General features: G+C 35.6%; 1 protein-coding gene across 1 annotated transcript in view; it reads right to left on the bottom strand.

The window, feature by feature from the left end:
• SLX4IP (SLX4 interacting protein) overlaps positions 1-27220 on the bottom strand; it is a 77314-nt gene that overhangs the window by 23855 nt on the left and 26239 nt on the right. Inside the window, 2 exon segments of the mRNA XM_082481128.1 lie at positions 11712-11826; positions 15255-15344. Of these exon segments, the coding sequence (XP_082337254.1) occupies positions 11712-11826; positions 15255-15344 (205 nt within the window).

Raw genomic sequence — 27220 nt, 5'->3', positions numbered from 1 at the left:
TTCAAAGCCACAGTAGAAGCCTAAGTCCAACTGACCCTCAAACATCTCTGTATCTGACAGGCACCTATTTCTCATCGCACAGTATTTTTACATCATCTTAAAAAAAACCCACCTATTATTCCTCCCAGCCTAAACGTTTCACATTTCTGGCAGGTTGTTCTGGATTAGGACTGCCTCTACATTTGGAAAGTAACAACAAAGTAAATCATTGCAACACACAGATATTAAAAAAATAAGAGGATGACTTTCTTATGTTATAATGTAAGAGTAAATACATAGGTGCACTAGACTTCCTGAAACACTGTATTATACATTACCAAAAAAAAAAATTTACGTTTTGCTTATGCTAGATTAATTATTCCACATAGATTAAGCTATACTAGTAATAATGTTTACAGTATATAGAGCTTTTATCTTCAAAGTGCTCTACAGACATATTATTACACTGCTTTTTACTAGTTATATTTCTCCACTTAAAATTATTTACCACCAAATCCAAATTCCAGATCATTTGTAAACAAAACACAGAAACATTTTATTCTAAAACTACTGTTAATCATGCAGCTTTCCTTTGCCAAAACAAATGTTCATACTATGTGCTCCAGAGTAGGTTGCCATTTCTAATTTAGAAGATATTCAAAACCAAAAGTTGGCATGTGAGTTGAAGTCCAAGTCTAGGATAGACCAGGGACAGCAGATGCAAGCCAACAGATACAAGAAGCTATTAAGATTTCCTGAGCCTTTTCTGATGTTCCGAATGGGTACAGAATTTCTGTATCACTATCTCAGACCACAAAAAAAAAAAAAAAAAAAAAAAATCTCAACTTCGTAATTAATGGCAACAAGCATCCTCATTTAGTGAAAATTTTTATACACCAAGTAGTGGGTTTAAACTGAGGATGTCATCCGTTCTTTCCATCCAGTCTGCCTTCAGTTCAGAGACGTTTTAAATTACTTTTAAAATTTGTATTATTTCAAGTGAGAATTACAAGCAAGTACACAGGAAAATGTGTACTGATCAATGCAAAATAAAGCCCATAAGTTTAAAAGAAATATTTAATACTTAAGAAAACACAGGCTGGCCATTAAATTTATATGACATTTGCACATTAAGCTGAGCATCTCTCCCAAAACCGGCCAGACACAGCTGTACCCAAATGCAGCAATGTCATTTATGTACATCACTGAATTCCTTGCAGTGATAAAAGTAAGGTAGATTCTAGCCAAAACGAAACAGACAGTGTGATGGTGACAAGTTGACTTCCAGGGCACTAGGGAATGCATACAGTCACCTTCAAAGCACATGCCTCTCAAAAAAATACATCCTTTCAGCCTGTCTGTGTGTTTTTTTTCCTTGAGGATATCCATGAGCTTCATGAAATATTTGGATGCCATGAAATACTTGGAAGATTTTGCATTTTAAATGTCAGGAATCTCTACAAAGTCTCTTCTAGCCCTTATTATTCATTAGAACAACATTATTGTGGGTGACAATACTACGATGCTGAAAGCTTTTCAAATAAGTCAATCAAGACCTTAACAGGTCTCCAGACTCTTTTTTTTTCCTGCCAATAGGAAATAACTTCTGAAAAACTTCTTCCCCACCAGGAAAGGGTTTTAACCCTATAGCTCCCACAGCTGATAAGACTTTCATCGTCTACCAATAACAAGGTCTCTAGGCAAGGGTCACTAAAAATGTCAGGAATACGTTGCATCATATGGTCACAAAACCTATGGGTTTGGTGAAAAACGCCTGACATCTACCTTTTAGCTCCACTGGGCTATCCTAACAGGAGTCCTCAAAAAAGAAAGACAAGAACATTTATTGCTGCCATATATCAAGATCAGCTTTGAAGAAACTACCTTTCCACATTCATGCCATCTTTTTAAAGTTTTGCTGAAGATACCTGCTACTAGATTTTCTTTCCTTCTCATTGTCTCCCATCATGTGTCCGTCCAGTGGCAGACCATAATTAAGTCAGCTGCTGAAAAGCTGTATTTCCAAATAAGTCTCAAGCTTTTTCTGCTCTCACAAGCTCCGATGCAAAGAGGATACCACCAAAAAGACCAAGAACAACCCATGACTGTGATCATCGGATCGGTGTCACTCAGCTCTAGCAGTGAAGCAGGTGATGGTTGTGGTGCACAGAGCTGGAGACTGAGTGCAAAATGGTTTGTAACAAACTGCTTGTTTTAGCTTACTCAAGAATGCAATAAGGGACCACCTGAATTATGAAGCTCAGTATCTTGCAGTTTCTCACATCAGTGCAAAAAAAGTACACAGAGCATCCTCTTTCTCATTATTAAATACCAAATGTAAGGTCTTCTTATAAAAGACCAAAAAACATAAGCCTGTCTTATACCATGGGAAAGACAACAGAAATGAACAGACAGGCATTGCCCATATCCTATGATCCACATGTGCGCACACAAAAAACGAAAACTAAATGTCTTAATTAAAAGAACAAGAGAAAGATACTCTAAACACAAGACTGTCACCTTCTAGCCTCTCTAAAGCAAGCTTTGTTATTTACACAACTTTGTTTTCTGTGGATTTATACAGTGATTATTTCACAGGTAGAATGTTTTTCTCTGAATAAATTCATTCACTCTGCATTAGAACAGCTCTTATCTGTTTGAAGTTGATGGAATACATCAAGTTCTGTTACCACGTCCACAACGCATACTCAAGATTGAGCTGGACTTTTTTCCCCTCCTCTTTTCAAATAAGAGTCTTTATTATTTACTGCCCTACTAAATTTTTATTTACTTTTATACGTTTTTAATAAATTAAGGCCTGGCTCCTGCTAAGCTTTGCTGGTGTAGTTTTGTTTAAGGTCTTTCACTTGTGATTCTGCGGTCAATAGAAATACTCAGTGTGTAATGAACATAACATATCTAGTACCTTCAACAGTGAACCAAATGCACATAACTGCTCTCACTGAACTACTTCTGCCAAAGAAAGTATGCATAACTTTTTCCAGGAATTGGCCCTCCATCTCCATCTGGACAGATTTCTGTAAAGCCTTGTAAAAGTTTTCCAAACACAAATAAACCCACAAAAACGTTTGCAATTTAAAAAGCTGTATTTTCTCTCTACCTTTGTCATAGGATAATGAAACTTAAGAACAAAAGAACAAAGGAAAGTATTATTGTGTAATATGATAACACGGAAAGTTTAAAAGAAATTCCTATTCATATTTAACCATGAAATGATACCCACAATTACTTCCAGTTATAATAAAAATAGAAAGGACATCAATGTTTAACACGTATCTATAATCATTTTTTTTTCTTAAAATGTAATGACAATTTTTGTTTTTCTTGGACTGCTGGTGATAGTTTGGGGACTTTTATGTCGAGACTTTTAGGGAATGCAAGGGTTAAAGATGTGTAAAACAGATTTTCTCACAGTTTAGAGAGAGCAAAACAACACATTTAGGAAACCAGACAGCTAAAAGGTCAAAACATTACACTTCCAGGTCAAACTTCTGGTTGCAATTAAGTAAATTTCTCTAAACATTTCTAGGGAAATCATATTTCTTTAAGGTTTTATTTCAAATCCCTATTCTTTCTTTCTTACATTGTAATCAAAACAATATTGCTCTCTTTAGAAGCATTTAATAAACAGCGCTTACTGTTTGTTTGTTTTGTTTTTTTAAAGGAACCTGACATTTCATCTCAAAATAAAAATCAAATCCTTATTTTTTTCCATCTCCTTTAATATACAGTTGAACTCATTAAGAAAAAAAGGCAAAATAAGCTATCAAACCTAGTTAATTTTTTGAAAATACATAGTCTTTCTTTTCCCCTTAGAAATCATATTTCCCTTTTAATCCACTTTCACTATCTGTTTTTTCATAGTAGGGTTTGGTTTGGGTTTTCTGTTGTTTGGGTTTTTTTTGTTTGTTTGTTTGTTTGTTTTTTAAAATCAAGCTATTTTCCCCCTCCCACGCAGTTATACAACAAGCCCTCAAACCTAAGATGCTGACAATAGTCCTGATGTAAACGCTGACGTACCTGCTAAAACATACCAGCAATCTCACGACTCCTATCACTGTCTAACAAGACTAAAGACATAGAATCTCTGCCCCTGTAAGAGACAAAGATTTTCAGAGGTTTTTTTTTTTTTCAGAAGTCCCAAACACACAGCCACCACAGCTGCACACAGACATGGCATCATCTGCACACAGACAAGAAACACAACAGGAATGCAGTGTATGTGTGTTTTTTTGTAACACACAAGAGGTAGTCCTGGTATGCATCTAAACAACGCAGCTGACTATATATATTAGCAAGTGATATGTACAATCATATGTACCCAAGCTGAAAAAATAAAATCCTAAAGGCGTACTCATACTACGCTAAAAATTTAGCCAAACAGAAAAGATATGACCAGATTCAGGCATTATTGGCAAATGCTTATACTTTAGCAGAACATACGTATTATATTAAACTGCCCTCACTACTTTATCTGTAGCATGTTCCAGGCAGGACAGTTTTTGAGCTATCCCACACACATATTTGTAAAGGTCAGACAGCTAAGGAAAGTCAGATCTATCATACTGACCAAATAATTTCTTCTCTGGTATTTTAGACATTCCAATGCAAGGAATTTGAGCATCCATTAAATGCAGACCACAGAATCTATAAAATGCTTCTAGCAGAAATCATATTTGCCATGTTTGCAAAAGATGGGAGAACAAAATTTAAAGTCAAACTCATTCTTCAGAAAATTTCAACTGAAATAGTGAGCACTCAAAACCCCCCAAATCTGCTACTTATTCCAACTGTGCCTAGTGCTTAAACAGGTCCATAGAAGCTATACAGTGATATCCCATCCTCTGTATTCCTGCTTCCAAATGACTACAGAAGCTTTAAAAAAACTATGCAGAGCACACAAGAAAGAGTACCTTCAAGAGGAACAGATGCTGCACAAAAGAATCAGGCGGTCAAATAACCAATGCCAAGTACTTAGGGACAGATTTCCAAAATCACTCCATACGGATTTCAAAAATGCTGAATTCCTACTTGGGACAAACAGATGCTAAGGGCTCTTTCAAAAGGTAGCTGTATGGTCCCTGGCCTAGATGAGAATCACTTTGATATTCTCGAGTGAATATCAAATCAGAAACTAAAGGTCGAGTTCATCTTGCCTAACTTGCAACATCTGCAGGAACTAGTATCCCAACCTTCATTTTTAACCTATAGGGATTAATTGCCTATCAACTTCTAGCTCGTTTTTATAAACTGAAAGAGCAGACATAATTCCATTTTGTAAATATGCATTATTAATGGCAACTGAAGTTTTGCCTATGTAATGAAAACTCCAAGAAATAAACTTTAAATTTTCATAAATATGTGTCTTTGCATAAAATGAAATACGTAGTAATTTTGCTGTAAGTAGATGCTATAGAAAGACTTATATAGGTATACAAGCTTATATATGTATACAAGATTGTAGCTGTCAACATTTGTGCGTGCAAACACACTTTTTTTGCATGCACACGAGCAATTTTCATATTTTTTTTCTTTTCATAAAATGAAATAATCATGTGGAAACAAGAGACAAACAAAAGACGGAAAAAAGATGGAAGCAAGAGAAAGAAACAGAACTAAGGCAGATATCAAAGAAGTCAAGGCTGTTTTCAAAATGAACACCAAATTCTTTCTTTTCACAAAAATACAAATTAAACAACTCTCCTGTAGTTTTAATTAAATGGTATTTCTTTACAATACAATACTATGTAAAACACTTTATTAAGGGCATCTTTAAAATAAATACACTATTTCATTTCCTATCCAAGACCATAAATAACGTCACATGGGAACTGCAACTGAGGGAAGAAGTAAAATAAGGAGAGCGCATTCAACCCACCTGGTGCTGCAGCTGCAAAAGTCCCATGTAAGACAGGGACAGGAATTGCTAAAGTCTCTGCAAGGATCAGTGTAATAATAGGAAAACAAATGTAGGTCCTTCAATCTAGAAATTGCAGAACTTTTTCTGCCAATCTTTGAAAATCTCTCTGACACACTACTGAGTTTTCAGTTTATGGTGCAGGCTTTTTCCAAGAAAGTATGACAATAAGAAAGGACATACTGGTTAAGATCAAAGGTCCACATAGCTAAATGCAAGTAAATAGCAGATAAAAGTTGCTATAAGTGCTTACAAGGGGAGACTAAATACAAGAGCAAGTGTATATGTTTATTTCCCCAACACCCTCCCAGATTCCAAACACTCTCAGCCTTTATTGAACCAAAGCAGATTTGTGAATTCTGTGCCCTCCCTGCATTACTCTCCCACGTGTTTGTGGGCTCAGTGTAAGCTTTTATCATACCCGTTATCCTTTGGCAAAGAGTTCCACAGTTCTGCTAAATACAATGGTGCTTCCAATACCTTCATTTGATGCCTACTTTCTCTCAAATTGGAAGAGAAGGAAAGAAGAAATGATTTTGTAGATCTCTGTTGTATCCTCCCTAATTCATATATTTTCCAGGCTGAAGACTCCTAGCACACTTAACCGTTCCCTGTCTTTTGTATGTTCCCTGTATTGCATTTCCTCATCTTGGATCGTCTTTCTTGCCCTTCTTGGAGTTTTTCCCAATTCTATTGTATTGTAATCTAAGAAAAAAAAAAAAATCACTAAAAATAAAGTACTCAAATAGTGCATAAGTAAGGGGTTTTTTGTTCTTGCCAAACATCCTCTACCCCGAGAAAAGAAAAAATATTCAGAGATATATCCTTGATCTTTTAGAAGAAAAATATTTTAGTGAAAAAAAAAAAAAAAAAAGATGCCTTTATTCCCCATTAACTGGCTGTGAAAAAATGGAAAAAAGTAATCTAAAGCAAATGCAGGAAATATTAAGTACAAGATACTAAGCAAAACATTTTTCATAAGTTATTGCATAAGTTACTGCATACTTCAGGGAGCTATGAGGCTCTGTTGTCACAGACAGATGAATCTAAGTTTAAAGTTCACAGAGATCTGCAGGACTTGGCCACAAATCATAAATAAGTCCATTGTAAAGAAGCTGCAATATAATTTTTTTGAGAGACAGAAATTACAACGTGCAACTGCAAACATCAAAGTTAATTTAAAAGACTGTCTTCCTCAGTCCCCTGTGGTAGCTTATCTGCTATAGCTTACTTTCCCTCCAGTTGTGCCCATCAAATCTTTGTCGAGTTGCTCTTTAAGCAAGATCAGTGAAATGATTCTAGTTAAAACCAAACAAAACACTGTTTCACAGCAGAGGAGTAAGAGTTAACAGCTGGGAGGGTGGGAATAAATCAATTTTGCTGCTACAGGATTGTAATGTGGAACATACCCTATGAACATCTTACACATTTCACATTCTGCAGTAATAGCGAACACGCCTAAAGCAAACGAGGGCAGTCTGAAAAGGGTGCCTTCCTTAAAAATATCATAATGTTCAAATTGAAACGCAAGGCCAGAAGAGTTTGGACTGTTTACTATCATGATTTACTGTACATTTTCTGTGTGCTTACAGCAGCCAAACAATAATTTCATAAGTAACAGAGCAGAAATTTATTTTCTTACAAAATTGCATCTTATGCATTTTTTTGTATTAAATAAGAAGTGAACTTTGACTCCAGATCTTTGTAAAGGCTGAACTATTCATAATAGCGCTTGCACTTCTTCCAGTTTCTCATTTCAAGAGCTTATCAGAAGTTAATGTCTGAAACTTCTACCTGTTCATAAAGTTCAATCACATTTGCAAAAAGCAAATGGGGGAAGAGATGGATGGACAAACAGACACACACATAGGAAACATGATCACAGTAAGCCCCATTTCCTCTAGAAAACTAGGTTAAAATATAAAAAAAATATACACAATCCCAGAGAAAGCAGATAAAATCAAGCTGGGAGCTCTTTCTGCCATGTGACAGCATGCTCTCTAATTATTTTCACTGTAGAAGAGACTGTGCAATAAAAAGATCGGAAATCAGAGCAAAAATGTTCCACCCTCAAGCCAAGAAAAACAACAAGGATGCTAGGGAAGGAACGAGAAAAGATCTGAAAATTACTTGTAGGATAAACATAGTTAACTTTTTCATCCCTCAAGAGGGAGAAGGTGGTCAGTTTACAAGGTACCTTCCTTCCTTCCATTTCTAAGGTGGACATTTCTGCCAGCCATATTTTCTTTCCGCATCCTCCTTTTTGTTTCCTCTGTGCCCATGTAAACTTTGCCGCCTTCCTTAGTTTTCCACAGCCCTCCCTTTGTCATTCTCTTATATTTAATACCTCCGCTCAGTCCACTTTATAGCCTCTTGTTACTTAATTCTCATTGCTTTTAATCAAAACCAGCCACCTTCTGTGAAACATGAAAAAAAAAAAAAGGCTCTGCTTTTCGCTTAAGTCTACCTGTTTAAGTAGGTGAACATTACGACACACTAACTGCTTGACATCATCACCAAAAGCCGGTATGTGCTATTGAGTAGTGCAAGTGGTGCAAAGTGAAAACGTGTGGTGCATATCTATAAAAACATCAGTTCTAACTTTAAACATTATACATTTGTAAAGTGAAGTGGTAGAGCTTTTTAATGAATAAGAGAAGTTCACTAACACATGGGTTTTGCTATTGGATGGCTTACATTCATTGAACTTCAAATAATGCAAGCTAACCATACCCGATCAATGCCCTTCTTGCATGATTTTGGCCAAGAAAAGTGGATGCAGGAAAAATTAAATCTTTGAAAATCTACCCTATTTTAGTTTTCTCTTAAAAGAATAAAATAAACCAAAATCAAACAAGTTTGGACATTAATTAAACATAAAAAATAGAGCGTTTATACCAAAGCCTATGTCCAAAGACTAAATTAAAGCTTACTTTGGCAAATTGTTCATACTGGCCATTTGGGAGGGGTGGGGTAATTGTTCAGACAGAAGGAAGAATAGGAAGAACTTGCTTGTCTTGGCTACTTTCTCTCATTTTTCCATTCTTTCTTTCTTTCTTCTCCTGTGTGTAACACCCACAGATTTCCTAATGAGATGGTATGCGACCCACCACACACTGCTGTGTGGGTGTAACTTAAATGAAAAAGAAATGTAAATTAACAAGTAACATGCATGGATATTTATATTAGGTGCCACAAAACTGAAAGGTGGTGTTAAATAATATTAACATTAAACATAACATAACGTTAGTACTAAAAAGAAACTGTGATAGGTGAAAATTTTCTCTTCAAAATAGTTACGGTAGCCAGTTTAACAACAGTCTTCCCTGCTCAACAGATCTAGACAGCAGGATGAGATCTGCTCAAAAGTATGGTAACTTGGCTTCTATTTCTGAAGAAAATCCTAATACAACATGCTTCGATATTAGAGGTCGTCTAAAATCTTACAGATACTGTTCTAATAATTCTGATCCTAATAAATTTTTAATACATCCTTCAATGTGGAGAGCAAACTAATGAAAATTGACCTGAAAAGACACGAGTTCAAACAGGGGTGGAACGCTGACCTGGGATACTTGTAGTAGTAAATAACCAGCTAATAAGCATCTTAATGTTCCTTGCATAGATACACTCTTCCTTGCAATAGCGAGGGTTTTACAGCAGTGAAACTCTAGACACTGACTTGCATAACTTTGAGCAAACAAAACCACATTCGGTTTGACGAGCTCAAAACTTTTAATAACCTCCAAATGCAACAATAGCTGCAAGCTTAAACATTTCACCAGCAGGACCTACTGTATGCGTATGTAGTGAGCCACAGACCAAGCTTGCGCATTTCTTTGTATACTACAAAACACTGGCAGCCAAACACTGGCAGACTATCTTGCACTTCTGCTGTTTGTGGAAAACACACAAAAACATATCTTTGTACTCTACCAACACATCTTCTGTGATCCTAGAGAGGAAGGCAAAACAGAAAATGTTTTGGAACCACATTTGAGTGATGATAACTGCTAAAGAATATTAGACTTGCGGCTCACCTAAAAGGGTCGGTCCCTTAGAGGTAGGTCCCAGTTGCTCCGGTGAACACCCACCCACCTATTCTGTTATTTCCTTCTCAGGTAAGAACAGACTTGAATGCAACTTGAATAAACTTGATTCTTGGACTTGAACAAAGCAATCCTTTCTTACAAATTACAGCCCTGAGCAAAGCAGGCTGAGAGAAGACGAAAGAGATAGATTTGGAAATTAAGTTCAACATGAATGTTCGTTATCACAGACTGTTTTCTTCCTTTATTTCTTTAGTGTTAGTTAATGACAGTGAGATTAACTGCCGAAAACTGATGGAACAGTAATTCTGCCTCATCCAAAATAAATATTCTTTAATCTAAAACTGTCACAGATATTACTGATGACCTCCTCAAATGCATATCCTTAAGTTTTTCATTTTCAGGAAACAAGGGGAAGAGTCAAGCAGAAGATCAGTTCACAACCCTGGGACAGCATACCAGTATTTTTACTGAAAAGTTAATAATATGAAAGAAAATATAAGACCCTAAAATTTCACAAGCACCCACAAGTTAGCGTTGCATATATAAAAACAATTATTATGTCTGGGAGTTTTATTTTACAAAATCATTGTTTTTGAAAACCTACTCTTTACTGAGGCAGGAAACTTTAAAAAATAAATAATAAAAAATATCACTCAGTAAAAGAAAACACAGAAAAACCTCAACAAATCTCAGAAATTCTGATCCCACCCTCTGTAATGTCTCTCTGCTTCCACTATATGAAAATTCTATTTTGTTCACTCAAAACCAGAAAAGTACAGTCATCTGAATGTTCATGTGTTTTATAAACATTAATAATATTTTAAGGGGATAAAATGCAGTTACAACTTGCAAGAAAAAAAAGGGTTTGAAAATCCTTTAGTGTCCTGAAGTACTTTTTACTTATGTGGTATTGTGTTCTTGTGGATGGAAAAAAATGCTCCTGTCATGCCATAACAATCTGGCTCCCATATATGCCCAAAATCTTGCAATAATAAGGCAACCATACTGGTTTCTTTATTAAAAACACTCATTAATATTGATATTAGTATTCAAAGCTGCAACTATCACTATAATTCTATAGGAAAATACCTTTTCAATAACTGAAAATATTTTGAGAAGCAAAGAATTTGTTCAGAATTTTTAATATACATTGAATTAAAAAATTTGTATCAGTATACTGATTGCATATTGTAAGTATTCAATTTTATTCATTGCAGAATTCATGTTTCAGTAAAGATCTATTTCCATATATATAAGGAGATGTGAGAAACCATAGCCAACACAGAGCTTCGCCATTGCAGCCCTTCTTTTCTGTGACAAGTTTATAACATGCCCCAGGCTGGTAATAAAAAAAAAGTCATAATTTCCTAAGAACTATTTCAAAATAAATTGCTTGTGTGATATAACACCCACAGATAAGCCTATCAACTGTGAAACCTACCATGATGACCAGAACAGCTAGTGAAATAATATTAAACAAAAACATTTATTCTTTTTAATTCTAATGATAGGTTCTCATATTAACAGTACAAGTGTTATGTTCATTTTTCAATGACAGAAAATTAAAACCCACTTAATTTTTTTCAATAATACAGCTGAAGCTGTTTCAGACCCAAACACGAACTATTTCAGGCTTACTGGCTTTCCTGATGGCAAATTACTCATAGAAAAAATAAAGAACAGCAGTTTCCACCATACTGTAAAATATGGTCAGATAAGGTAAGTTAAATAACTTATTTTACCGGTAAGAAACAAAGGACCATGTTCCACTGTTTTCCATTGACCACGTTGTTTAGGTGCTTCCAAGTAGTGTTTGACCCTTGAAGCAACAACTTCTTCTAGTAGCATGCAGACCTCCTGAAAGAGTAATCATTGGCCTATTTAGATCTAAATTTACATACATGCCCACAGACACACAACAGTAATCCATACAAAAATCACTGCCTTTCACATAAAAAGTAAAAACATCATCTGCAATTAAGTACTGAGGTATTACATACAGGTGAGAAAGACAGAATTTCGGAAATGAATGGGAATGGGGAGAGGGATCAAACAATTTTGCTACAAAACAAGAGAGGAAGTACATTATGAAATTCTCACTTGACAACTGAAATACACGATATTACAATACTAATTTCTGAACAGCAAATTAGTTTCATTTTTATGCAAAGTAGGAAAAAAATACATGTTAAAAATGTATCATAACAGTAGGTATTTAAGTAGAACATTAGTAAAAATACTCCCAGGAATTGTCACCACCACACTATTTCTCTGCAAGAATTATTATAAGCCACAACAGATATTTTGGTTCAATTCAGTATAATTTTGGGGGGAAGATTCAGAGCTAATTAGGTCACAGCAACTTAATTTCTCTAGTTCATTTTGATTTTTCTGCTCCTAAACTTAACCATTCGTATCTTTCGTACTTCCTTCAGCAAAGCACAATAAAAGCCACGTACAACTCAAGAAGAACAAACCCTTCAGCCAGAATAACCATAGAAAAAATCCTTGGAGTAAAAGCAAAACATTAATCTCTTGAATACCAGAATAAGTTTTCAGATTAATACATACACACATATTTGAGACTTTTCCCTCAGTATTCTCATTTTCCATTGTGCATAACTATGTGCTCACAGAAATGATACTTTGTGGCACACAAAAATATCGTTTTACCTTTTTACAGTGTTTGGACAATAGACAAAATTATATTAGTACCATCTAAACTAAAATATCTTGGCTCGAAATTTACTTTTGATTAATCTAGAAAGTATGTAGAGCAACAAATTTTTTAAGTATTGCTCTAAATGAAAGCAATGTACATATATTGGTCAACCACAAACAGTATTTTCTCCTTACACTAAGAAATACATTTTCCTTTCTGCTTGAAGAGTAAAATTATAAAATACTATATCTACTTATTCTTCTGTTTAACTCATTAAAGTGATCTCGTTACACATTCCTTCACAGGACTATGCATTCAGGTTAGAATGAAAAGGTCTAGAAAGCAGCGGAAACATAGTGTGCATTTGGTTCCTTCTGCAACAATAAAGATTAGCATTCACTTCCTTAATTTACATGGAAAATATTTTAGTTGTTATGCTTATGGAAATATTATTTAAGTGGTTCTACACAAAGAACTGTATAGACTTATGTTTAAAAAAAGCATAAACAAGAGCAGGCTTCAAGAGAACCTTGTCTGTGTACTTTCCACCGTTAAAAAGAACTTGTAACAGAGACCTTCTATACGCATATGGAGAGATCATAGCAATGACCTCAATAGAAATCGGTTTAAAAAAATGTTTCTCAATGTACAAAAATAAAACTTTGACTTTGTTATTCCAGGGGAAAATAGCATAGGACAGAAAGGGCAGGGAAATTTGAAGGTCAGAAAGAGGGAAAAGCTCTCAAATGCCTCAATTTGCATCTCACAGCAATCCCAAGATGGGTCTAATACAAGATGTGGTCTTTACAATGCCCAGCTAAACCACACGTACTGTACTTTCTTACACCAGCCTCATGCTTATGGGCACTCATTTAGCTCCCAGCCTGCTCTACACGACCCATTGTCCAGCAGGAACTGGCAGCTGATAGGCCAGCACTGCTCCTTCCTTCTGCCTGGGATGGCATTGCCAGCGGAGGCACTGCCAAGCGGCTCCATTACACGGCATCCCTTTTCCGCAGCAGCACCCCTGCCCACGCACCCACCTAACACCCTTCCAGGCTCCATTTGCTACAAACAGCAGTCACTGACTTTCATCCAGGCTAAGCAGGGGATCAGCAGAAATCATGTCTGGGTTACAAGGGGTCTAAGAAGCATCTGCAGACAAGCAAAGAGGGCTGTACCACCATTAGTACTTTCCAAAATTTGGAAACAACAAAAATGTAGAAAACTGCTTGTGATAAATATGTATTGGTTCCTGTAAAAAAAAAAAAAAAAAAAAAAAAAAAAAAGGACATAATTTGCCTATAATACCTTACTGATCTTTTTCTTCCCACTTTAACAAAGATTCTGCATAGGACTTTCAGGAAGCGGTTTGTAAAGCTGTTGGAATCACACTTCTCAGTTGTCAAAAATATGCAACCTTTGTACTTCACTCAAAATGTGCGGTCACAGAAATTTAATGAATGCTGCCCTGTCATGCCTCTTTATTAAATCAATCATGATCTAATTTCCTGAAATTCATATCTTTTGTTTTGGCAGTCTTACAAAATACATTCTGAAAACACTTAAAAGTCAGATAACCGGGATGGTAAAACTGGTTATAAATAGAACTGGTAATGAGTATTCATTTAGTCAGAAAAAAAATCTAAAAGATTTCCCCTATTTTCTTCTTTCTCTACTTAATAAAGCACAAATCGGTTGAACCACAGGCTGTTAAATATTCTGCTTTCACTCCCTCAGGATATTAATTTATTGTTTCTTTTAATTTTCTCTTAAATAATAATACGTTCTCTTTAAACGTATGACTTCGAGATGTACGGGGATGCTCTGCAGTGACAAGTTAATTATGCCATTATTAGGAAAGCTATCTGCTGAAAATTACCGTAACAGAGACTTGCGGGAAAGTCCACAGGCATTTGAAACATGTCCTGCATTCGTTTTCAATAGGGAACTTCTCAAGTTCCCACACAGACTGAAAGAGGGGAAAACTCCCACCAGTAACTCATCACAAGACTGCAGAAGAAATCACACAGAATCTGATGAAAGTTACATTCATAATTTTGCTGGTCACTGATGCACTGATTTTCCAAAATTTAATCTGCTCTCAGGATCTACCAATGATACACTTAAACTATAGTAGAACCATTGTATCTCATAAAAAGAAACTCCCAGTCTTTATTTTTATCATGAATACTTATGTTTTCTTTCCGTCTCTAAATGCAACATCATTCACACTTCTCTTTAATAAAAAGATATTTCATGAACAAGCTCTGCAATAATGATACCTGTCACAATCTGTTTTATATCAGTCAGGATAATTTACAAACATTCATGAGAGGTATGTTTTTAAAATTAAAAGTTAAGTCAGATGAATCAAAACAGCATGCACACATGCATGTATGCACACACACACAGAGTTTAAAAATTAAAAGACAAATTGAAAGTGGTCATTAGTGACCCAAAAAAGCACATATGGTTGACTTAGGGGTCCCAAAGCAACCATTGACAGTTAGGTATAACTAACAATATTCTCATAACACTGAAAAAATCTGAACGGTTCAAGGCAATCCAACATTTTCCCTGCAGCCACATGCTTTTGAAGTAGAATTGATATTTGTTGTACCTCTTTCTCATGATCTGAAAACCAGCTGGTGTCTTTACTGGAGCCTTGAGGCAAAATATGAACATCCACCAAAACAGCAAAGTTCCCACACTGGAAAAAAAAAAAAAAAAAAACACAAAGAAGAAAAAAAATGTTCAACTGTAGCTGCTAGGAAGCACATGTCAACCAGACAAGGTGGTAAACAATCAGGTAAGCACATGCATCTGATTCAGAGATACAGCAGGCAGAATATAAAACTGTGGATGATTATGCAGTATGGAATTACAAATTTACCATTGTTTGCGGGCTTAATGAGAAACAAGAGCACCAGACCTATCTTGGATAGCTCACTGAAAAGTTTAAACAATAACAAGCACAAGTACATGCAATTTTCTTCGGCTATCTATATGCCACTTTTAAATCTGAGTTCAAGCAAATTTTAGCATGTGAAAAATTAGCTATTCCTTCACCAAATACACATCATTCTATTTGCTGAGAATGTAGCACTGTATTAGTTAACTAGTTTGTATTTTTAATGTAAGTCCTTAAAAACTCAGCCTCTTTAGAAGTCTTTTCCTCTCTCCAAACTACTTAATGTAAAGAACAGCAAGTTTGAAGAACCTGTGGTTACTGCCTAATTCATTGACATATGTCATTTAGCCAGTGCTATACTTTGAATGGTTAAATGATAAGGCAAACCAATTAATAAACACTACATTTAGTCGTTAGGATGATACAGGCTACATCCCAATACCCATCAACTATTTCTGAAATTCTTTGATAGGCTTTAGTTGAAGACAGTGTGACATGCATGGTTTAATTATTGTCTTTCATCAGTACATCAGTCATTATAATGGCCTTCTAATATAAGGAAAAGTGAATGGCATAAACACATCTCCTTAGTTCTGCTGTGCACTAACTCACCCCTAGCAAGAGAATACTGCCTCTTTTGATGCAGAGAGGTATGGCGCATTACAAGCTAATGCTTTCACTTTCTTCCACTGTAACACAGCACAAAATCTCACTCAGACATCCTTTAACTGAACAACTTGCAAGGTAAAAGCCAATTTCACCACTCTGTTTTGGCTGCTTGTGCCACACTGGTGATGCAATAAATTCACTCTTTAAGAAGACTGGACACACGTGTGGTCATGGCAATTGCACATCCGGAATGTCTGATGGAATAGAAACAACATCCTGATTCCAGACAAATCTCAAATGGTAAGAACAATCCAGTGTTAGATTGGTCTCGTTTCAAGTGGATGTTGCAGCGCACCCTTCCTCTCTCTCTCTGTATTTGCTCTTCACTGCCAAACATCTGCAAAACCCTCGCCAGAATTCCAATTGCTAACAGAACTACTTCTAGAAATAGTATGATATACATTTTTACACTATAGTTGCGCATCACCAACAGTCTATGAGGTACATCTATATCTTAGGCTTATGGTATAGCAGAATTACAGTCTTTGAGACTTACCTGTACAGTTAGCACAAATGAAGAACAAGATTTAGCATTTATTTTATTACTCATGACAGCTTATTTGGTAAATTAGAAAACTCTGGGTTTACAAAACACTTAGATCTGTTAATTATCCATGAACAGAAGTATTTAAATAATGATTTAAATATAATTAAAATATAATTAATTACTAATATTTTATTGTGACTAGAATGTAAAAGTTTGGCAAATGAGACAGGCATTGTGAAACAATTTTGAGAAATTTCTAAGTTACTTATAGGTATCAGTCACTGAAAGAGCAGAATGCTTTGATCTATTTTATCAAAAGACTTCTCTTTCCTCCAGAGAACCAAGAATTACCAGATGGCTGCAACAGCAAACCTCTCCAAGCTTTAAATTGATGACAAAATATCTCTCAAAAATCTCCGGTGAATCATTAGTCAGCTCCAGCAAACTTTTCAGTTGACTACTGAACTTCAAAGTTAGCAGACACTGCATATTATAAAGAGAAACTCAGTAAATTATTCATAGTTCAGCACTCATAACAAGTATGTTGTTATGTACAAGTATTTGATACATCAAGAAAATTCAAATTATCAAATGCTACATGTTAACCTGCATCATTTTCTATTGACTACAGAAACTTTACAGATAGATACAGATGCAAAGCATAGACCTGTTTTTCAAGCAGAGATAAAGTTCAATTATTTTATTTTGAATGGCAATATTTGTCTCATCTGCCAATCTTGAAACAACTGTAAAAAAGAAACTAACGAACCATATTTAAAACTATATAATGAAACTGTTCAAAATTATCTTAAAAATATTACAAACAGGCCAAACATTTGTAGTACTTCAAAGAAAATCAAATAGATATGACTAAGGTGTAATTCCTTACAATAGACAAGTTTTCCCAATGGAAGATATCTATCCCTCTGAGTTTTGGAGCACTTTTCTTCTAGACAGCCTACCTGGAGGTATTTCAACATCACAAAGCCAACATTTTTGCCACTGAATTAGAATACCTTTGGGACAGGACACAAGGAAGCATAACTGTCACAGACTAAGAGGAATAAGGGAAGTAGGAGAATATAAGCACAGATCTCTGAGTCTCATTACCTTCTAGTTTTCCTGAGTCCTTAACATAATATAAGCAACAGCTCCCATGCAGGCTGCTTTGCACTCTGAAATTATACAATACACTGTATACCCTACACCTGTATTTATATTTTATATGCCTTCACATGGTACAGCTTTATGTATGATATTTACACCAAGCAGCTAAATACAGCTTTGGCTGCTCCAGGAAGAATTCTCTGCACAGACTAAATTTCAATACAAATAATTGCAGGCAACAGAGGGAAATGGAAGAGAAAAGTATACTGTTTGTATTAACGCATTTGTTGATGTTATAAAAGTTTCTAAGGAATTTTTATTTTTATTCTGAAGACATGCAATTCCATGAAAACACTAGCTTTTATTTTAGAGGAAATGAAGTGTTTCCAGTCATCGTGGCTGCAAGAAGCAACTCATGACTCCTAAGTACTGCAACTTAAAGGCAAACAAAAAGAACAGAAATTTTTAATTTTATGTTTTCAACCTCAATCTCAAAACTCACACTGGAAGTTATTCTTAGAAGTGTGATTGTCAAATCTGAAACCCAAATGGTTCATTTGATGGGAAACACTTCTGTCAAGAAACAATAGAAAAACATTTCACTGAAAAATGGAAGACAAAAACAAATGCGCCAATTTTATGTCCTCCATAATTCTAGAATTCAAAACCTCTTCATTTTTACAAGCTGTTTTTTAATGTTAACATACTTACTGTAACAGTCTAATAACATTCCCTGTGCTATTAAACAAAGAGCTTTAAATGAACCCAGAATGTCGTTAGTGTATTGTTGTACAGTAATGGCATCTAATTCAGAACATATTTTCAGGAATCAAACTATTTATACAAATACATCAAACACTTCACAGATTCTGAAAATGGAAAAGATAACCAAACATGTAACGTAAACAGAATGAATACCAACGCAAAGTGGCAAGTCAGTCAAGGAAAGTCATCTGCTCCTAACCTGTTAAAATCTTGGCTGAGGATAAGCACATTTTAGATGGTGGATTATTATCTCAAAACCCCCAATGAGTAGCTAAACCCAAGTACTTTTTATTGCTATACTCATTTTTACCATCTGGGGGCTCCTACACAGGAACTCTCATTTCTTAAAATGCATCGCTTCAAAAAGCGCAAAACCAGTCATTCTAAACAAAAATACATGGGATGCTGGGGATAAGCATGGTGAGTTTGTATTCAGTTACATCATTCCAAATGTGCTGTATCATTAAACCAGACAGGACTGGAGAGCCAGCCTCCCAAGGCACATATTAGTGTTTCCCATTGCTGTGATTATTCTACAGATGCGGGCTGTAGGGTCAGAATTAATTGAAGCTTAGTTGAAAAGGAAACATATGATAGTTTGGCTAGCTTGTGGGGGCGGGCAGGAAGGAGGCAAGCTGCAACTGTCACACACGCTTTCACTTTCCAGAAGGATAGCTGCAAACACAGGTGAAACTATCAGTGTAATAGTAGTAGTTTGCTTGAAGTTTGCTGTCTCTGCTTCAGATCAGAATGGTCTTTGCAGTACCCAAAAGCTTGGGAAATTTGTTATATTAATTGTTCTACAGAAAAACAATACCTCTCCCTATAAGCCTGGCTTTGTTTATAACGAATTTCAATTAAAGGTGATTTTAAAACATGTTTCCCAGTTCCACTGGGAGAGAAGCATGCCCTACACTGTAAAAATTTAGTTCTCCAAGCTAAGCATATAGGCACTGTTTCTTTCCAATGTAACTTCTTCCCTTAAAGTTCTGGTATTTAGTTACAGTAATAATTTTATTCCACTCTCAGATTATGTCAATAGTTAAAAAAATAGACTAGATGACCACTCAAAAATGTCATGATGCTGAAAAGGGCTTCCAAAGGCATCATTGATAGGAGATATCATCAGTCTCCAGGTGGCAAAAGCATGGCTAAGACTTTGTGGGGAAAAAACAAAATAAAATAAAATAAATAAGAAGCTTATGTGAAATATCTTGTCTTATTATAAACAGGAAAATTTTAATATAATCCATCCTTTCCAAGTTCTTTCTAAAAATTGGTAAATGCTGTACATTCAATTGTGCAGGTTCAAACATCTACACCATTAAGTACAATAATGTATTTTCATTGGCCTGTACACTGTGCCAACTATATTATGAAAGTATATAAAGGCTATCTTCACTTTTTCCAGGCTTTTTAGAAGGAAAAAATTATTCTTCTCTGTTATCTTTCTGACCCCAAAGAAAATGACATAATCTTTTTTTTTTTTGTACGTTAGCTCCAATAATTTTCAATATTCTGACTCTTTTTCTCTTCGAGAGCAATAGCAACAGGGAAAAAGCATTTAAGTGAGTGCATAGCACAGAAGATGTATTTGTCATGACACAGTTAGTTTACCTTTCATTTACAAGCATGTCTAGGAGCACTATGATTTGAGGCAATATGCAGAGTTTCCCCAAACTGCAAGACACACTTTTCAAGTAGTCAAATACCTCAGCCTGCATAAACACGAGTCAGGACAGCTATTTATGCCACCACCACTGCTGGTGGCTATATAGGAGCAAAGGAGCTTTGGTGACACCTGACATGCATTTCTCATTCTTTTAAGAAGCAGATAAAGTTACAGTTTGATACGTGCCTAGCTTTGCCATATATTTTTCCAGAATCTCCAGGGTTTGTTTTTGGGGGGTTTTCATCCTAGAAAAAGAAGAGGAGGGGGCAAAAAGGACACAATTTTTTTTTCACCATACAATCAAGTTGCACAGAAATAGTGCCTCTGTAGTTACTGTTCAAAGCAAGGTGGTTTTTCAACTTTGAATTTCAGGAGAGTGTTTAGAAAAGAACACATCACCAGTGATTGGTTTTACCGTAATGACATTAATCAGAAGATCACCTGAGAAGAGGAACTGGTGATTATAAAAAGATTTCTTACCAGCTGATTCAGAAATAGTGCAGAACAGACCAGAGAGAAGGGTCCAGAATAAGTCACAAGCAGGAACCTCAATAAATTTATCATCCAAGTCCGTTCTTCAGAATGGTCAAAAATTAACAAGCAAAAGTCGGGGGGGGGGGGGGGGGGGGGGGGGGGGGAGATAATTCCACTTTTGACCTCTTGTTCTTTTCTGGATAAGAACTGCTTGGTTCTGCAAATTTTGAAAATCTTGTAGTTTGTTATAAATATTGCATGGCTCCAAGGAGATGAATTGTAACCCCAAACCATCCTCAATACTGAGTCATTCACTATGTTATTGGGGAATTCCCAGCTGCAAAGTGGGACTACAGGATCTTGAATCACAAAACGGGGAAAAGACAGAAGATGCGCACAAGTGGAAGAGTAACTAGAAACTCATACCCACAGACTGAGCACTGCTATGTTGCAGAAAACTCTACAGTATTTGAGCTGTATACTGCAGTTTTGTGAATGCCCAGCAAACACCCAGGCTGCCCTTTGGAAATCTCAAATGGGATTCTACTTTATTTATCGGAGTTTTGAAAAAAGTTTTGACAAATAGTGGGTCTTGTTAAAGAAGGCTTATAGCCATCAGCTGACATCATCTAGATCTTTTTAGTCTTCTGCTTTCAAAGATCTATGGGATCACTCTGCAACACTAAAAAGGGAGCAGCAGATCAACAGCAACTGCATAAAGGAGTCTAACTTGAAGATCTATCCTCAAAAGATAGCTGTACTAAATTATACGTGGATTCAGCAGGAATCAGTCAATCTAAAATACATTCAAGACTTTCCAAAAGCACAGAGGAAATTCCCCCTTTTATAAACTGAATAAAAGTTATATCTAAGTAATATTTTGCAAGTGGTTGGCTTGCTTTTTTAGGAGCATAGCCCATGTATGAGGAATTCCTAAAGGGAGGAATGTTCAATTTTCTGGTGTTTTAGTGTAAGGGAAGAAGTAGTATCTGAAAATTCAATCAATGAGCTATAGGAGTGTTCAGATCATATTCAGGGGTTCCCATGCCAAGCAAAGAGGTACAAGCAGAGAACAAGCCTTTGGAACAAACTTCTGATAGAAGTAGTCTGAGAACACAACAAGAAACTAGGATGCATCATCGAGGCAATATGTTAGACTCGTAGAAGATGCAGATAGACAGAGTATTAAATGTGAGAAATAATAGGAAAAAGAAAACAAGAAATACACGTGGATGATTCAACCCCTACGAAAATATAAAGAAATCTAAGTAGTTTCAAATCTGATGGAGCTGTGTATAATGGAGACTTTCAAATTAAGGACTAATACATTGTTGTTAAAGCACATAATTGTGAGAGAACCACCCAAATCAACTGATTAAAATAAATTAATCAAGACAACTCCTTCAAGAACACCTTAAGTATCTGGCATGGTAAAGGATCTGCATGTGTTTTGGCAACATAAGAATGCTTCAGTGCAAACAGAGCCCTTCAGTTCATCACCCACAGTCAGGCTAAAGAGTAATTACTTAATCTAAACATCTGAACTGGTTTCAGAGAACTGCTCTATCAGCTACAATGTTGAAAAAGAAGCCTAAATTGCGTGAGAGAATTAAGCTTAATTTAGGTTGTCAATCTATGCTGGTCTGGTCCCAATTCCGTAGGAGGTTTTGTAGCCTACATATTGAAAGGAGCCATGAAGCTGGAGCTCAAACAATTGCAAAAAGCAAGTTTTTCCTGAGGGCAAAGTCTCCAAGTAACAGTGCAATCTCAACATTGTTTTGAAAGGATATATACCATGCCCCTGCCTGTGTCAGAACTGATTCAGAAAAAAAGAAATAGCAGCACAGTATTTGTTCAAGATAATAGAGAGATAATTTGAAATTCCAGCAAGCTGCTTTCACCTTTTTTTGTAAAATATTTTTTATAAAAACTACGGTATTTTTTAAATCATAGCTAGCAAGCCATGAAGAAATACTAATCTCTGCAGCAACCTGCATTTATGACACTTTGGGTTGGGGAGGGTGAGGCGCTATATTAACGGGATAGCTGAACTTATTCACAACCTATATAAATACAATTAATTCTTAATAGTAAATTTTAAAGACATTTCCTAGGGCTTGGACACAGCAATAGAGTACCACAGGATAACACGTTATTGTGTAACACCTGATCTTTGGCAAGCGGGTGCAGATAAAGATTAGAGCTACCTTACCTAGCTCTCACCTTAAGCTATCAACCATAAAAGTTTGGTATAATGAAAGTGATTCATGACGGGAAGAATGACCTTGTCACTGCTGTACTAAACTGGAATTTAGGATGTCCTCTGTGGTTCTAGAAAGTCAGTGCTGGGATTTAGTTTCTTACCCACGTGGAAAGACAAAGGAACTACTATGCACACTGTACAAAAAGCTCTGCACGTCTGAATCATTCATTTTGTAATGATCAGATACTACAGTAATAGGTATCATCATGTTAAGTATTGAGAACTGCTAACCCTAACAATGTCACTATTTCTTTTGATTTCTGCACTGAAGATCAGAGAAGTACCTAGTTCACGATCAGCTTCTTCAATACTTCCTCATAAACTAAATAGAATTTCAAATTTAGCTATTTCTAACTATCACAGGTTCTGAAGAAGTTACAGCCAGTAATAAAACGACTTTTTAAAAGAGCCTTTTTCAGACCTTTAACTTGTTAAATAATTTTCACAGGTTTTCACATATATGCTCTACATACTATAAAGTTTGGCTCATTAGTATTAAAATAAAGTATAACACAAGATTACCAAGTGATGTATTGGCAAGCTACTGATGCATTTGTGGACAGCTAAGGAGCTTAGTAATCTACCACCTGATTTTATGTGTTTCTGCATATGCTTGTCGTGACTAGAAAATTAAGTGCAATAAAAATTAAAGACACCACCCTCCGTATCTTTTGATGTGAACTCCGTAACATGAAATAAATTCATCCATCAGACAGCATGGAAAATACAATTTACAAAATTCTGGTAAGGTGAACAAGAAAAACCACCACGTTTGTTCAGTAAGGTAAAGGTAAAGTGCACATTACCTTCATTCATTGAATGTGCACATTCAACTTCGTAAAGTTGAAGGGAGCAGCAATTCTCAAGCATATGATGCATCCAGTAACATATTTCTTGAGTTTATTGTACAACAGCTGCAGGGCTGGGCCGACTTCCCTCTCACAAAAACAGAACAGGGAAGTGAGGGCAGGTCCCACGCAGGAAATTGTTCCACGTTTCCCAACTTTGCAATTATTTCACAAAGCCTCCGATTCCTTTTTATACCAAGAGACAAGGTCTCACCTGCTCTAAAATTTACTTCCTTCCCTCCCTCTCATGAAGATGTTACCTACCGCAGCATGCAGCTACTTAAGTGGGAAGCAGGAGGCAACAGAAAACCAAACATCTGCAGTCCACGTTGCAATATAAAAATATTTGCAGATGTTAAATCTTTATGCCAAGATAATTTAACAGATTAAAGATACATTGATTACAGATGCTCAGACTTTAAGGCAAATACATAAAGCGAAAGTATTTTTATTTGAAAAAAAAAAAAACAAAACAACAAAAACCCACAACAACTACAAAGCCAAATTTCTTGATATTGTTAAATTTGCTTAAGTGGTTGAAATGTTACATTTTCCAAGTGCTTCAAAGAAGTACTTTTTAACTTTACATTTTAACTAATTTGTCTTTGAAACAAAGGAAATCCAGGAAAGTGTCAGAACTGAATGAAAGTTTTTTCAGAAATAACGTAAGAAAAAATTGATTCACTTCTGAAAAAGGCATATTACAGAAGTGACACCCTTTGGACAAAATCCTTCTATTAAGTGATAGCATATTTAGTCAACATAAAGTAGACAAAAGCTCAACAAAATAATCAATGCTTTATCTACAAAACTACAAATGAGCCTTTCAAGTGAACAAGTGATGCTCAAAATCTTACTGCTGAAAAAGCAGAATCAAATGGATGGAGAATGCAAAGTATTTCAAAATGGAAACAGATCATCAAAAGCCTCAAGGAATTACCAGCTGGAAAACAAAGGAATATAATTTATTTTTTAATGTCCAAGGGAAAAAATTGTATTCATCTGGCATCAAACTGAGTATATAATAATGAGAATTTGTGCCTAAATAAAAAGAAAAATGGACACAAAAGGAATAGGAGCAACAACTAATTTATAAAAGTATGTTAAATATGAACATAGTTGAACACTGCAAAGCTAGTGACAAGAAAGAACAATTTGTGAAATGTACCACTGATTCCTGGTGGAGGTGTTTGTCAGCAGAAAGGCTTCTCAGACTAAAATTTAACCTGCGAAGGAAGCTATTTCCCCATTTGTTTGTCCTTGTCCATTCTGCCTCCACTTACTTCTACCAGAGATTACCATTTCCAGAACTGAATGAGTACAACTGTCCCCTAACTAAATCAGTTTTGATACAACATCTGTTTCAAAATGCATCCTAAAAAATAATGAGTTTGATAGAAATAAATAGGGAGTCACTATTCATATGTCTCTCCTAGCAAACTTAAGAAGTCGTAACCTCTGGTAGGAGAACAGGGCAATGAAAAGCAGGTGGTGGATGACTAGATCTCAACTTAAATGAGATGCAACTGAAAAAGTACACCTGACTGTTCTAACAACAGGCCTTCAGGAGCCACCCAGTAACGTATCACCTGCCTGTAAGGAAGGCAGGTGTGTACAGCATTAGATCATACATGTTAATCAGTATTTACATGCACCTAGCACACACATCAAAAATTTGTAACAAAAAAAAAAAAAAAAAAAAGTGAGTCCTTCTGAAATACTCCTCTTACAACAGCTCAGTTTCTTAGGTTGGGGGGTTAAGTACTGAAGCCTCTGCCGATAGGGGAAAAGAAGATCCAAACTAGGTCTGATTGTTTTTAACATGAAAACAAACATTGAATGGACATAGAAAGAAACAAACTCAGTATTTCACACAAGTATAGTTTAATCTATAACTAGTTTTGTCAGTTTCTATAACTCTTTTTCACACTAAGTGCATTGACAGGTATTATATTCACATGTGGTCAACCAAGTAACGAAAACCCAAGGGAAAACACTTGTTTTAATACAATGTACAGACACTATGGGTAACACATTGCTTGTTTTCACCTATTATGAAGTATAATAGAAACAATACGCTCCCAAAATTTCAGAGAAGTCCTATTTTAAAGCTGGGAGGAGAGTGACAAGAAGGACTGATTTATTCGCAAAAAATATTTATCTATTTCTCTGAGATCAAAAAAGCTATTGCCTCAAAGAAAAAAAGGACATAATTTTAGTAATGTTAGAAAGGACTATCAGTACCTAGGATTTCAACTGATATTTGGGAATCATTTAAAAAAAGTTGAAGCTTTAAATTTCAAAGCCACTTTTTTCAAATTTCCCATGTATTATGTTACTAATTGAGAATACGTGGGAAATATTTCCCACAATTATGTTTATAAAAGTCAAGTTCCAGTGATAATTAGCAGCAATCTTAACACACGTGGAAAACATTAAAACCACTTAAAATGATAAATAGTGATGATTTTATGTAATAAAATGTACACTTTAAATACATAAAAAGTTAGATTGGGTCAATCCAAAGGTCGACAATAACCCTGCATGCTCTGACAGCGACTAGTACTAGAGGTCTACAGGAAAAGGTTAAAAAAGATAATATGATAAAAAATAATGATACTTTCCTCAGCAGATGTATTAGACATTTGGCAATGTAAGATTCTGGGACTTTATATCCCATAGGTTAAATCTGCATTTAGAAGTCAACAGCAACTGTTTTCTCCCAGAATTTGTTAAACTGGTTTATAAAACTGGGTGAATTTTTACATCCACAATATCCTGTGGCAAGCAGTCCCACAATCTGATCACATGCACACGAGGAATTATATCTTCTAGTTCATTTCAAATTATCATGTTGGTTTAATTAAATACCTTTGGGTTGTTAAATTAGAACAAACAGTCATTTCTTATTTATCTCTTCCTGCCATCCATGATTTAATAGACCACTATTATTCCCCTCCCGCCCACCTCCAGCTTACTCTCTTTCAGGCTGAAGTTAAATTGTTCCTTATACTGAAGAAGTTCCACACCTCTCGCTAATTCTCTTAGTTCCATAAAGGAGACCTATAAGCATATGTAGTGTTTAAACAAGTAGATGTGCCCTCAATTTGTACCATGGCACAGTGATGCTATTACTTACGTTTTCTTCATTCTGCTCCTACTAGTTCTCAACATTGACTTTGCTTTTTAAAATGCTGCTGTGAATTGAGCTGATCCTTTTAGAAAATATTATGAACTTTAAGAAGTCATTCCTGTGTGGTGGTCTTGTGTCCAGGACCCATCACTTACAGCCATAAGTTTGAAGCTGTTCTCCCTCACCCACCCCACCCCCCCCATTGCATTTACCTATTCATCTGTCATTTAATTGTACAGCCACTCAATACTCTTGAG

This window comes from Vanellus vanellus (assembly GCF_965231255.1).
Source record: "Vanellus vanellus genome assembly, chromosome: 3".
In the NCBI taxonomy this organism is placed as follows: domain Eukaryota; kingdom Metazoa; phylum Chordata; class Aves; order Charadriiformes; family Charadriidae; genus Vanellus; species Vanellus vanellus.
The sequence above is the reverse complement of the archived record's forward strand: the minus strand, read 5'-3'. Positions and strand labels throughout refer to the sequence as shown.